General features: G+C 36.5%; 2 protein-coding genes and 1 long non-coding RNA gene across 4 annotated transcripts; 2 read left to right on the forward strand and 1 right to left on the reverse strand.

Annotated features, from left to right (window-relative positions):
- The first annotated feature begins 945 nt into the window (after window positions 1-945).
- Window positions 946-3,870, forward strand: LOC110897834. The gene is made up of 3 exons (XM_022144564.2): window positions 946-2,296; window positions 2,379-3,465; window positions 3,553-3,870. The coding sequence occupies exons 1-2, from the start codon at window positions 1,051-1,053 to the stop codon at window positions 3,455-3,457; spliced, it is 2,325 nt and encodes a 774-aa protein (XP_022000256.1). The 5' UTR covers window positions 946-1,050; the 3' UTR covers window positions 3,458-3,465; window positions 3,553-3,870.
- A 2,525-nt stretch (window positions 3,871-6,395) lies between these two features.
- LOC110897833 (protein YAE1) lies at window positions 6,396-9,552 on the reverse strand. Its single transcript, XM_022144563.2, has 6 exons — window positions 9,405-9,552; window positions 8,572-8,626; window positions 7,682-7,784; window positions 7,453-7,571; window positions 7,206-7,327; window positions 6,396-6,878 (listed from the first exon to the last, which is right to left on the reverse strand). The coding sequence occupies exons 3-6, from the start codon at window positions 7,782-7,784 to the stop codon at window positions 6,575-6,577; spliced, it is 648 nt and encodes a 215-aa protein (XP_022000255.1). The 5' UTR covers window positions 8,572-8,626; window positions 9,405-9,552; the 3' UTR covers window positions 6,396-6,574.
- A 1,843-nt stretch (window positions 9,553-11,395) lies between these two features.
- On the forward strand, window positions 11,396-13,760 carry LOC110897832. 2 transcript variants are annotated; one of them, XR_002568988.2, is made up of 3 exons: window positions 11,396-12,566; window positions 13,304-13,354; window positions 13,501-13,760. It is a non-coding gene; the product is annotated as an uncharacterized LOC110897832 (long non-coding RNA). The 2 variants fall into 2 exon arrangements; XR_004864275.1 differs by having other exon boundaries at window positions 11,402-12,566; window positions 12,665-13,354.
- The last annotated feature ends 534 nt before the right edge of the window (window positions 13,761-14,294 follow it).

A 14,294-nucleotide genomic window follows, 5' to 3' on the forward strand; every position in this document is an offset into this window, starting at 1 on the left:
ATGAATAAAGTTAGGTTTTATGATGGCTAATAATCGCGCAATTTTTGTGTACAAATTCCTTTTGTATAAAACTATAATTTAATTTTGTCATATTCTCCCTCCATTATTAATTGAAAAAGTTATTTACATAGAAAGTCCTTTAGTTTTGTCTTGATTACAACTTTAAGGTTCAAGTATAAAAAATATGTTCTGTGTTTTGTAACAAGTGTGATTCTAACATTAACCAACATTATATGTAACTTTGAATGAAATAATAGTTTTACGCTTTCATATGCTATAGCGACTGTTTATTGTTACATAAAGGAACTATTGCAATGTATGAGATGTGTCCCATATCAGTTATATAGGTAACAAATGTGGGATTTATAGTCCAAATCAGCCATTTCAACTATCAAACTAGTTTTAGGTTGAGTTTTTCTATTTGGACTATAAGATTTATGTAGTCTAATAATATTCATGGTTTGTATATTTCATGTTTGTTACATCTTTGAGACATGAACATTCACCGTTTGAAGATACAAATATATTTCATTAAGCATAACCACTACTACTTGGTTATATCTAATACCAAAAGTTCTACCCAAACCAAATCAATTAATTTGTATTGTTTTTAGCTAAAGAACAACTAATTTATACCTAATCCTCCTAAAATATTGAGTCAAAACCATTTCCCTAAGAACCCTTATCACACCCTAGTGCATATATCTACTAACCTTATCTAATTAGCATAAGATCATCATGATCTACCACCATCATAACCATAAACACATCCTAGCCTTTGAGCACTATAAATATATTAACATTACTCTAATAATTTAATTAAAATAAATTAAAAAAAAAATAAATTAGCCTTTGTTATCATCCAAAAAAAGTAAGGGCCCTCAAGCAAACCGTCCAAAGTGGAAGTCACCATCACCCATTATCTCATTCATATTCATATTCAAATTCTTCACTAAACAAAACACCCACTAAAACACCATCACCAACACACATTTCCCCTAAAACCTGCCTCCTTTTCTTGATGCTTCTGCTAGTGTTTTACCTTTGAAGATGGTTCAAAGAAAGGTTGCCAACAAGTCTGGTATCATCAAACCTCATCTCCATAAATTAGATACCCAATTGGTTAACCTTAAACCATCATCCTTAACATCATCATCAACTCCATCAACTTCATCATCCTCACAAGCCCATGACAAGCTCAAGAAGATCATGAAGAAGTCAAGATCCATCAAACGCGCCGATGAATCGCGGTCGTTGGCGCCGTTTAAAACCAAGAAAACACCACCATCAACTCCAAAAAAACAATTAGAGCATCTCCAACGCATCCCTTTTCAAACGCCTACAAACACGCCAAATGCATCCCCTTTTAAACGCTCACCAAACTACATGAAATCCACTACTAGTTTTGAAGCAAGAAAAGAGCAATCACCATCATCCAAGACTACTCCAATCAAAAAAGTTTCAAAAAGTTCAAAAACAAATGAATCATCTTCTTCTGGGATTAAAGGGTCAAGGACATCTAGTTTAAAAGTGAGGAGTTTAACTAAAACTTCCAGTTTTAAACCGTTAAGATCTTCAAAGAAGGTGATCATATGTGAAGATGTGGATTCTCAACGCGCAACTTGTTCTTCGACGTTAAAAGATTCAAAGTTCCCGGATTATCTACAACTAAACGATGGAGGGACGGAGTTAGACGGGACTTCTGCTATGAAAGTATGCCCGTATACTTACTGTTCACTCAACGGTCATCATCATGCGCCTGTGCCACCGTTGAAGTGCTTCTTATCAGCAAGACGACGAGCTTTGAAAACGCAGAAGGGGTTTAAGCTCGGCTGTTTATCGCCACGCCAGAATAAGGCTTCTGTAAAGAAATCCGCGGTTAAAGAGCCTGCGATTGTAACTCCAAAAGAAGTAGATATGGAAGACGAAGATTTCTTTATCGATATCTACAGCGCTCAGAGGGTACCGCTTCTTGCAGATATGAAGGGTAAGGATGCGAGCATCAAAACCAAGCGTGCTGTTAAGAAATCCGCCGTTAGAGAGCCTATAATTGTAACTCCTGAAGAAGTCGATATGGAAAACAACGATATCTTTAATGATATCTACAGTGATGACAAGGAACAGCCTCTTGTAGAAATGCAAGGTAAGGATGTGTGCATCAGACCCGAGTTGGACGGACCCCACACATGCGAGAGCCTCGTGCACCAGGTTTACAGTGATGACAAGGAAAACAAAGGCGCTCAGGATTCGGAGTGTTCCGATATCGAATGGGAAGAAGGTTATCGTTCCGATTCAGGTATCGACGTGTTAAGAGATATATATTTTTTTTCTATGTACAGAAAATATCATTTATCAATGTTGTTTAAATTCTCTTTCAGATGGTGGTGTTGGTGAATATCAAACAGAGAAGATGGGTGTCGAGAAGCTGTACAACGAGCATCAAGAACTGTACGATGAAGAAAGTGTGAGCTCGGGAGCTTGGTCAGAGGAAGATTGTGATTCTGCATCAGATGGTTCGTGCCAGCATTTGAAGATTAATCAAGATTATATGAACTATGATGAATCTGAGGTGACATCAACAACTTCTGAATCGGATATAAATGATAAAATGGATCAGCATATCAATTATCAGCAAGAACAAACTTCTCAGGAGTCAAAAACTGTCCCAGATTTTGCAGAGAAGTTGAGCAGTGAAGCTGACACCAATCGGACCACGATAATCTACAACATCATACAGTTCAACATATCTGTGTTCATCAATGGTGAAAAAACAGAGCACTCTGTTCAAGTCCCTGCAACATCTGTTGCTGCTGATAAAATGGAGACAGACGAGCCCATGGACCAAGAAGCCAGCGAGGTGAATCAAATGGCTGCAGATGAAGAACTTCCGTTTGATGTTCAAGATCATGCATTGGACGACCAATTGGATGTGATTGAAAAACAGGATAATCCTGAGCAAGAATTCAATGAATATGAAGCTGCAATAACATCAGATGAAATGATGCCCGAAACAGATATGAAGACAGATTCTTCGGGTAAAAAGAGTGCATCAGTTGACGAGCAGCCGGACCCCTGCGTAAATCTCAGGGATCTCACCGGTGTTAAAAAACCTTGCGAAGAAACTGGCGACGATTCACGGGAATTCAACCCACGAGGACCGAATTTCCTGCCGGAAGCACCTGACCCGGATGCAGAAACAGTGGATTTGAGGCACCAGACGATCGACGAACGAAAGAACGCGGAGGAATTCATGGTGGACTTTGCTTTACAGCAAGCGGTTACAACACTCGCGCCAGCACGTAAGAAAAAAGTCGCACTACTTGTTGAAGCTTTTGAAAAGGTGATGCCCGATCAGGCTCCGGTTCGGCCTCAGGTCCATATTCCGGGGTATGAACCACAAAACAGGCATACTTCAAAAGCTTTCACAAATTCAAGACCCATGCAAGCTTGCAGCTGATAAAAGTGGTATGTTAAAAAATTTCAGTGAATTTAAAGATATTTGACATCAAGAAAAGTGCGGAATTAATTAAACTTTTGTTATGATTTATGCAGCATTCGTGAATTCCGGAGAACTGCTTGGATTGATTGTGAAACGACGCCAACTACGTACCATTCAAGCTGAAATATTGGGTGACATGGTTAATCATCAGTTTATGGTCTGCAAAGCAGTGCTGAGAATTAGATGATGAAGTGTTATGATAATATATGTGTGATTTGAGTTTATGTAAGAGAATTATAGTTGGATTAAGTGTGTTGTGTATCCATCTATATGTGACTTGTGTTGTAGCAGAGGCACTCTTGCCTGCCTCTGAATATTTATGAATTAAGTGTGTAATTTTACAAGAGTCTTTACTATTATTATTTGTTTTATTTTCTTAAGTTTCTTCTATCATCAAACAATTTTGTACTCATTTGGGGTTGAACAACATACATGTTACACTTGTTCTCTGCGTGTTTTCATTGTTTGGAAACAGACAGTTACGCTTGAATGTGTAGTGGAAGACACCCACCCTTGGGTGTTTTGCACCATATGGCAGTCCAGTCAGCAATGGGGCGTTTTTCTAAATTGGGTGAAGAGTGACTTCGCTAGCAACAAAGAAGGGATGCTTGGCAACGACACCAAAGCGGTACAGGAAAACAAAAACTATGATGTTTGACAATATTGGAAGGATAATCAGTTGAAACATCCAAAATTGCTTCTTAGAGAGCATGCTAGTTACTAGTACTATTGTTATGATATACATAAATATGAAAGTTCACCACTATGATCAAATTTTGAGCAAGAAGACATTATATTCCATTTTTTTCCAACTAAACTTTTATGTGTTATTATGTGTATGTATGATATTAATACACATACATACAAGAACAAGATCGAGAAAGGAATTGTATTGAAGATTTGATTCTTATTACAATAGTAGCAACTTTTAAGCTTTTCTGACTATATAATAAGTTGCAGGGCCGGCTCTGAGCAAGTGCTGGGGGGGCACCGGCTCAGGGCCAAAAACGTAGAAGGGCCCGGAAATTTTTTAAAAATTCGTATACATATATGTATTATATATATTATGTAATCTGTAAAAGAAGTTCGCATGCACAGGCCTTGGTTCAGTGGTTGAAAAGTCTCATTCCAACTTCCACGTAGCAAGTTCGACCCTTGTGTTTTAGTTTTATTTTTACTTTGTTATAGCAAGTCAGTTTTTGGGCTCACATACCTTTAATTAATGGCAGGCTATTCGTTAACATTTAATGGGCTCACATCCTTTTAATTAATGGTAGACTATTTGTTAACATCTAATAAATATATGTTTTCCGCCTTTACCATTGAACAATAAGTTAATTTTTTATTTCAGTAATTATTTTTGAGTTCCTTTAAGAGATTTCTTTTTTTCTTTTGGATCAAAATTTTGTTTTATATGAAAAGTAAATACGCAATGCATAAATAAGAGATTCTTTTATGGTGTTAGTTGATGTTATTTAAGTATGTCCTAGGTCTTGTTATGGTGGCTTGTTGGGCTATTTGGAAAGCGAGGAATGATAAGGTTTTTTCTAACGGGAGAAGTGATAAAGTGAAGTAATACCGGCCTAATAACATCAATACCGACACGATCGATACGTCTAAAACTTATCTTAAATAATATGATAAAGCTACAAGATCAATCATATAAAATAAATGTAAGAAAATACATAAGCAGACAATATAGTAAACTTTTTATAAGTTAAATGGATTCATTAGATCTTCTACCGTCCTATCAATCGACGATCCTTATTAAAAAGGAAGGTGTAAACTTTTTTGAAAACATAGTTGTATTCAGAATAGAGTATGGTTTTGACCGAACAAAATCGGTGTCGATATCAATATTTAAAACCGCTACTGGCATTCATTTTACTAGGGCGGGTAGGGCCCGTTTTTTTGTCTCGCACATGGCCCAAATTTTTTTCGACATTTTCGGAGACGGCCCTGATAAGTTGTTTACTCTTTAAAAAAATTGACAGCAAAGCTAATGCTGGTGTTTTCTTTAAAAAACCCACCAATCATGAGAGCATCTGAAATGCGAGAGCTCGATGGATCCCTCCACCTCAGCTGCTCGATGGATCCCTCCACGTCAGCTTGCCCAGCTCCTCTATCACGGACAACGTCATCTTTCTCTCTCCTCCCCCTTTACACAAGTTGCCTTTTTCTCCCACAGACAGTCTAGTCACAGTTTGCAAGGGCTCTCTCCTCCCTCTTTCTTCTACGTTGGCCCCAAAAACACTAAATTGCACATGGTTTGACGAATAATAATGTGTTCTAAATTCCTTTTCCAACCCATTGATATGAACATGAGTTGATTGACATAAAGCCATGTAAAATATATATTATATATGAATAATTTTTAATAGCATAGCTTTTTGCTTTTTATAATAGTCAATACAATAACTATTCTAATAGATGCCAAACCTATTATGACCTGCACGTGAAATTAACTTTAAGAATATAACACGCTCAGCCTGCTATCCAACCTTCCTGACCCCTCCCCTAAAAACTTTCCGAAAGACTTAACTGCAGTTGCATTACTCTATTGATGTTTGGTAATTTTCAGGATTACGGTATTCACTATTCAGGATTTGTAAATCATTTGGTCTAATATTGATGATTGGGTCAACTGTTGTTGGTCTGCTACTGGAATTAAGCACTGATCATATTGATACTTTTAAAAACGGGTCATTTCAACCCAAACCGGGTACGACCTGTTATCTGTCCTAACATGACCAACTCGACCGTTTTGCTAAAGTTTCAATTGTTTGACACCATGTGAGATCTTCCCACATTTGCATTGACAGTAAGTTAGAAATTTCAAAAAGCCTCAGAAATTTCTAAAAGTATGTTTCTTTTTCTAAAGTTTGAAAAAAAAAAATTCCCAAAAAAGAAATTATTTAATCTCACAAACTACAATTACAATTATAGTTAATATTACCCATGAGTATCTGTTAATAATAAGGACCATGTGTCTACAACAAAATAGACTGTACCATAATCATCAAAAGATGTAACATCAAACGATCAGTTTATTGCATCATGGTTGCGAAACAAACCTCATTCGCGGGAAGGTTCTTTGTCTGACGATGAAACACCAATTGTTTTATCCCATGATTGCACCTCGACAGCAGGGCACTCGACAATGAGAGACTGAAGCTGTCTATAGCAACCATAGAGAACACTGCAATCTGTTTGACCACCCGGTTTGACTTCTCGTTTTGAAAGATCATCACCGAAAGCCTTCAATGCATCTGTTGTTGATAGTTTATTAACAGATTCATACAACTGGTGGAACTTGTTTCTCGTTTCGGGTGATTCGATTATCTTTTCTCTTAATTCACTAGGAAGGCACTCCAGAGCTCTAAACCGAGTTGCAAAGTAACACCAATGTGAAAAATAAATGTTAGAAAAAGAAAGCGGATTATTTAATGTCAAGTTAGTTAGGGTGGAAGGGGTGGGTTCGGTGACATGATGCGGGGATGGGGTTCACCGCGCGGGCACAACGCCGCCGGCCCCCATCAGTGTGTGGTGAAATGCATTTATCGGTGAGTAGTCACCGAGTGGAGTGAGAGGAGAGAGAGAGGGTTTTAATGGTGGGGCCCATTCTATTCCAACCAATCACACATTTATCCTTTTTTAAGAAAAAATTGTTTTGGTGGAGCATTAAGAAAAAGAAAAAGAAATGTACCCGGTGACACCTCTAACAAGACCAAAGTTAAATCCAATGAGTACAGATTCCTGAAAGCCAATGTTGAAACCTTGTTGTGCCGAAGCTTCTTTTCCTGCTATAAGGCCGTCACGATATCCTATCTGTTGAATTATTTAACATTTACATAAAATGTGATACACCACCAGTATAGCGTTCATACATATATTTGAGTATGCGTGTGTGTAACTGTGTATGAGAGAGTGGGTTCGTTTGTGTGTATGCATACCGCATAGAATTGGTTTTTTCTTCTTTGCCATTCTCTGTCTAGGTCAGAGGACAGATCAAGCGTCGCGTCTGCATCATTCCATGATGATCCATCTCCGTACCACTCTTCATCCTCATCATCTGATATTAAACAGTAATTATTTGTTTTTGATTAAGTTATATTGAATCATACAACTTCATCTAATGCATACTACCTACTAATTAGCACACAATGAACCTGGATCTTATACCTACTGAGTGAGGTTGCGTAATATGATGAGTTGATGGTTGATCCGATTCTGCTTTTGGTTTTAAAATCTCCGAGTAGAGCTCATCAGCCAGACTTCTATCCATCTGTTTTGTGTGACGTAGTTCATATCAGTTATCAAGTGGAATTGATGACAATAGCATTAACAGCATAATGTTATTATAATTAGAGGTGTGATCATCAATCTGTTTTAAACAAATTATCGTATTATTTGTGTTATTATCATCATTCGTGTTCAACTCAAAAGTCAAAACCATTTGTACCTTTACAAAAGAACTCACCATTGACCACCACGGTGGACCAAGTTTTAAAAAAACGGAAAAGAGTTTCGAGGCGTTTTCCCTTCGCCTCACGAGGCATAAGCCTCGAGGCGTAAGCCCGAGGCGGAGTTAAAAAATAAATACAAATATTATATATCTTATAAAAATAGTAATACTAACTAAATTCATCAAAGTAATAAAAAACACACATAAAAAAGACATAAATTGCTTGAAATTCACAAAAACTCAAAAACATCAAAAACAAATATCAAAAACCACTGAGGCGCAGCCTTTTTAGCACCTCAGCCCCTGTGAGGCGCACATACAGTATAAACCCCCTGAGGCGTGCCTCAGAATCGTTTTTTGGCCGTTTCACCTTGAGGCGCACACCTCAACCGTTTTTTAAAACCATGCGGTGGACAAGAGGTTTGACCTTGTAAGTTTAGTTACAATCATATGCAATACAGATCATCTTACGATCAATATATCTAGAAATATAATAGCCTAATTAACTTGGTGTCACGTGTAAACATAGTACTCTTGTTGATGTTTAAAATCTAGTTATTATACAAATAGGTAAATTTACCACAGCTAGAGAGTAGTTGAATGTTACCTCAGTTTAGCGAATAGTTGTGATTGGAAGCTACTGCAGAGCAGAATTCAGAAACCTGAAAATGATTAAACAATAGTCAGTCGGATTTGAACACAATTGGTCAAACACTAACATAGTCATGAATCAAATTTTAGTTACTAGTAAGCCACAAATTATGCGATAAAATACGCATTTTAAAGCTATTTCATGTTTAAAATACACGTCCTTATTTAGCATTTTTCATGAATAAAAACCAGATACAAGTCTTCCATTTCCCACATCTCTTTTTGCCACAGATTGTAAAAAAAAAAATGAACGTTTTATATGTCGTACAAACTACAAAGTAAAAAAACGAAGCACGTGTTTACAAATTCACTGGTTCAAAAATCTATCCAAAACATACGGGTGCCGTTCGCTTTTCTTTTGCATTCTATGTGTACCCTTACAAGCAAGGAGTCAAAGATATAGATAACTAGTAACATGTACACAAAATACAGTGCAACTTCAGAGCCAAAAAACATTGACAATCTTGGAGAACATTCAGTTTTACTTTAGCAACTTAAAACTCTCATTGGAGCATTTTATCGAACACTTGGTGTGAACCAACAAACACTAATTATTAATACACATAAGATAGAGATAACAAAAGAACATACCACAGAAAGGAAAATACCAGATATGAAAGTCATAATACGAAACTATGTGATTAGTATTTCTTGTATTGCACAATCAATTACAAAATGGAATTCAAACAGCACAAAATCGACCACTTTGTGCAATCTGGTTTCAAGAATAATAATAATAATAATAATAATAACAATGATAAAGAAACAAGTAGGTAATTCATAGAAAACCTTGTTTGCTAGAATTTCGGCAGAATCCGGCAACCACCAGTTCACCTACGAATCGACCACCTAGTTCTCGAGCGACGGAGGAAGGAAGAATATTTGCAGGGCCAGGCCCAAAATATATTTTGTATAAATAAATGAAGGGTCAGGATATCTAAAGTTTATTTGGATAGAAAGTAATTTTGATTTTTGTGCATCAAAATCAGAGGGGTTGGATTAAATAGATAGAATTGAAAAAAACAGAAAGGCATTTGAGATTTCTAACGGTATTCTAGTCCATCCAAGCTAATAGTTTTTCTTTCCTCTAATTCTCCTTCGTTTTTAAAACGTTAATACATTTTCATACGACATTATTATTATTATTATTTTTTTATAAAAAGTGCACCATAAAAACGAGCGTTTTTTAACATTAAAACGAGCACGCTATTACTATACGTTTAAAAAAAATATCGATAACCCAGATGCGTAAAACGTAATGGCCAAAAAACACAAAAAAATGATTTTTTTTTCAAAACCCAATGGACTAAAAACACAAAAGAAAGTTTTTTTTCTAAAACGCAATGGACAAAAAAAAAACGTTTTTTCTAAAACACAATGGACTAAAAATACAAAAGAAAGTGTTCTTTCTAAAACGAAGTGGATACAAAAACACAAAAAATGTCTTTTTTTAAACGTAATGGATCAAAAACACAAAACAAAGTGTTCTTTCTAAAACGCAATAGACTAAAAACACAAAAGAAAGTGTTCTTTCTAAAACGCAATGGATAAAAAACACAAAAAAATGTCTATTCTATAACGCAATGGATCAAAAACACAAAAGAAGCTGCTTATTCTAAAACGAATGGACTAAAAACACAAAAAAAAATATTTTTCTAAAACGCAATAGACTAAAAACAAAAAAAAAAACGTTTTTCTAACATGCAATAGACTAAAACACAATAAAAATGCGTTTTTTAATTGTGTTATAAAACGCAATACATTAAAAACACAAAAAGAAAATGTTTTTTTATTGTTTTATAAAAAGTAATGGAGTAAAACGCATTTATTGTGCTTTTCATTGTTTTATTACACTAATTCGGAACAAACTATTCATATCGTATGCATAATTCAAAAAAAAAATAAAAAAAAAAATCCAAACTATCACCAGATTAAAGCTTGTGAAGCACATGATACAAACAAAAACCTTTTAAAAAAAAACACAAGAACTAAAGGCAAACAAACAAACAAATCATTTGACTTTGTTACGGTTTTTAATTACTATACATCCAAAATGAATATAAGGAAATTGACTTTATTATCCAAAAACCCATCATAACAGATGATATATATCCAAAACTGAACATGCAATACCCATTTGACTTTATTGCGTTTTATAAGTACTGGATATCCAAAATGAACAAAAGGAATTCTCCTATATAGGGGTGCAAACGAGCCGAGCCGAGCCCGAACTTGACCAGGCTCGAGCTCGAGCTCGATTAACTTATGTGAGCTCGGGCTCGAGCTCGAGCTCGATTCGAGCTTTGTTTTCAAGGCTCGAGCTCGGCTCGTTTGTATTTTCTCAAGCTCGAGCTCGGCTCGGGCTCGGCTCGTTTATTATCTATTAATTAATATATTAAATAAAAATAATATATATAATAGACTTTTTAGGCTCGCGAGCTCGATAAGTGAAGCTCGGGCTCGGGCTCGTTTACTAAATAAGCTTATTTTTAGGTTCGAGGTCGGCTGGTAAACACGTTTGAATAAGTTCAGCTCGACTCGGCTCGTTTACACTAAGGCTCGATAAGGCTTGACGAGCCTAACGAGCTTCACATGCGAGGCTCGAGCTCGGGCTCGATAAGCAAACGAGCTTTATTTTAGGCTCAAGCTCGGCTCGGGCTCGATAAGGCTTGGCTCGTTTCGAGCTTTTTCTCGAGCCGATCTCAAGTAGCTCGCGAGCTGCTCGGCTCGTTTGCACCCCTACTCCTATATATTATTAATAGACCAACGTTTTGAACAGTAGAAAAGAAAAGGGATACTTTTGGTATTTCACCTACAACACGCATCTTCATCCTCTCCTCTGACTGCACATATACCACTGAGACGAGAAAGATGTGAGATAAGGGTGACGACGACGATAGCAATTTTTGTGACAACGCGACGATGATGACGGAGATGGCTGCCGAAAAGGTTCAGTGGTTAGCGGCGGCGGCGGCGACGGCGACGGTTAGGGTTCCGCCATGAAACATGGTATCGGCAGTGTTTTCTTTATCAGAATCGCTATTGGGTGGGCTAAGTTCCAGGGTTCCGGCCGCCGTTCAGTTGAAGGTAATGACGATTAAGAAGGCAATGATGGAGGTTATGGTTATAGGCATGGCGGTGACTTCAGAAACGAACTCCGGTGACTCAACTAGGGTTCCAGCAAGATTACGTCACCTTTTTACACTGTAAGTTTGGTTTTCTTGAAGGTTCAAGGACCGATGATGATGGTATCACACACCACCCGTCCAAAAACCCACCGCCCTGCCCCTTCTCCATTGACCATCGCGGGTGTGAAGGAGTGGGTCTAGAGAGAGCGAAACAGATCAAAGAAGAGACGAGAGACAGAGACGGAGTAGGGTTCTCCGACGTCGACAACGGTGAAGAGGCATCCGCTGGCCTGAGGCAAACTGGTGTTATCAACAGGTTATGCGTTCGATTTTGATTTGTTGTCCCTTTTTCAGTTTTCCCGGCCATACATTAATTAATTAGTTGATTCTACATTCCCTCGGTTTTAAAAAAGAGACAGTGATTGATTTAAGGTGTTTAATTTGTGAAATTGGTATGCATTTTGTTATTTTATTTCAATACATCTCAAACCTTCTTTCAAAATAAATTATATAGATTTTTAATTTGAACACAATGAGTTAATTTTGGGGACATGTGTTGCAGAACATTGGCAGTTAGAATCACATATTTGTTTAAAATATCAGTTGTTTAAGTGGTTGTAGTCAATTGGAAAACACACGTCTAAACGTCCCTTAATCAGTCCCCTATATTGTGGTTAGCTTTATGACTGTAGGCCAACAATGACGATGTTTTAAATCCCAATCGAAATGTTGATGAGCTCCGATGGAACCAGAAAGAACTAATGGAATGGCAAGTGAATCTACCTGCTGGATTCAAACACGAAGTCATTAATAATCTCCCAAGGTATAATATTATGACTGTTTTAGTTCATTTTATTTTGAATTATGAGTTAATAATCTCCATGGATATTATGACTGTTTCAATTAACTTTTTATGTGTAGTCGATGTACAGTTTGCCTCTGCGGATTTTCCAAATGTATAATATTATGACTTTTCAGTTGATTTTTTATGTGTGCTTTTGCGGATTTTCTGTTATTACCTTTTAAACATGAAAATATCTTAGGATTTCGCCAAGGCTATGGTGATGCATTTCAGCTCTTTTGTATGAGCTTGAGCAAGGATAAGATTTCAGTGTGTCTTGGTTACAAAGCTGAGAAGGTCATGTAATTGACTATGCTATCACACGACAACTGGTTTGTGTACAACCATGACACGTTTGCTTTACTTCTTTGATTGATTATCTATCTGAGCATAATCATTGTCTTTGGCCAGTTCCTAAAATCCTAATCACTTATTTTCACTATTTCAGTTACAAGGGGCTATGACAGTTAATGGTTCTTACATAGCTGTGTTGTCTTTATCCTTTTGATCTTACCAATTTATGTCTGAGCCTCATCATATGACTTATTGTTTTCACCATTATCATTTTCCTTTCATGACTGAGAAAATTCTATTGACTCATGTTTCCTTTTCTTTCTATATCCGTTTTTTTTTTCTCAAATTGGTCGACAAGATTTACACACCTAATTGTTGATTGCTTGATTTACATAACTGTTCTAATTATTTTCCCCTATTGTCAGGTAGTAGTAGTATTGCAATGCTTGCTGGTAGTAGGAAAGTGTGCTCGTAAGGTACTCTATTCAGTGTTACTTGCATTAGAACTACTTTCATAATAATATGGGACACGTTTAATCAACGTGATTCTGTGTGCTTTTATTCGACATCGTTTACACATGATTTATGCGATTCATTTCACATATATGATTTTTCTCTGCAGATCTTACATTCATGTAAAGGAAACAATGAGAAAAGGGCCAAAGGAGTGATTGATGAAATATGTTACAACATTTTAAGACTGTAAAATTTTACATTTCGTTTTTGAACCAAACTCACACAATACATCACCCTCATATTATCATATTCTACTAATTCCATTACTTAGGTGGTGGTGTTTTGAGTTTAACCAGTTTCATTCCTTATGGTTTCCTGTGTACCAAGTGAAATTCTTTGTACTTTCAAAGTCATAATTTGTATTTATAGAGAGATTTATCTTTGGTCCAACAAATTCTTCATTAAAATTCGAATCTAATTGCAACTTTGGGTTTGAAGTTCGGTACTCTAATTTTTGGAACGAGAAACACCACGCTTGAGTCGAATGGGTTACTAAATTGACTGCAACTAAATTCACCCAAGTACATCGCGCATGGTAAATTGCCGGCGCAATGCGCCTGCTTTGAAACCCCTAGTTTGACTTTATTATCCAAAAACCCAATAGAAAAGTAATATACATCCAAACTGAAAAACACGATACATGTTGATAAACTATTCATATCATTAGAAGCATAATATTTATACTCATCTCCAAAATCAATAAAGAACTAGTCCAGGATTTGACTTTTACATCAGTTCAAGCTTAAAAAATGTTGGTTCGACGACCATTGCATTTTAGCCTAATCTTTTACTTATGAACAGAATCGGATACCTTTCTTCTTGAAATCGTTTCTTCGAGTTAGTTGCATCAAAAGTGAACTTGAGAACTTTAAGAAGGCAGCAGCTCCGGTGATGGCTAAC

This window comes from Helianthus annuus, chromosome 1, assembly GCF_002127325.2.
Source record: "Helianthus annuus cultivar XRQ/B chromosome 1, HanXRQr2.0-SUNRISE, whole genome shotgun sequence".
In the NCBI taxonomy this organism is placed as follows: domain Eukaryota; kingdom Viridiplantae; phylum Streptophyta; class Magnoliopsida; order Asterales; family Asteraceae; genus Helianthus; species Helianthus annuus.

Coding starts and splice junctions, on each gene's coding strand:
- LOC110897834 (XM_022144564.2), top strand. CDS start 1,051: ATGGTTCAAAGAAAGGTTGCCAACAAGTCTGGTATCATCAAACCTCAT. Junction 2,297..2,378: donor AGGTTATCGTTCCGATTCAG/GTATCGACGTGT, acceptor ATTCTCTTTCAG/ATGGTGGTGTTGGTGAATAT.
- LOC110897833 (XM_022144563.2), bottom strand. CDS start 7,784: ATGGATAGAAGTCTGGCTGATGAGCTCTACTCGGAGATTTTAAAACCA. Junction 7,328..7,452: donor GAAAAAACCAATTCTATGCG/GTATGCATACAC, acceptor ATAATTCAACAG/ATAGGATATCGTGACGGCCT. Junction 6,879..7,205: donor CTTGTTAGAGGTGTCACCGG/GTACATTTCTTT, acceptor AACTCGGTTTAG/AGCTCTGGAGTGCCTTCCTA.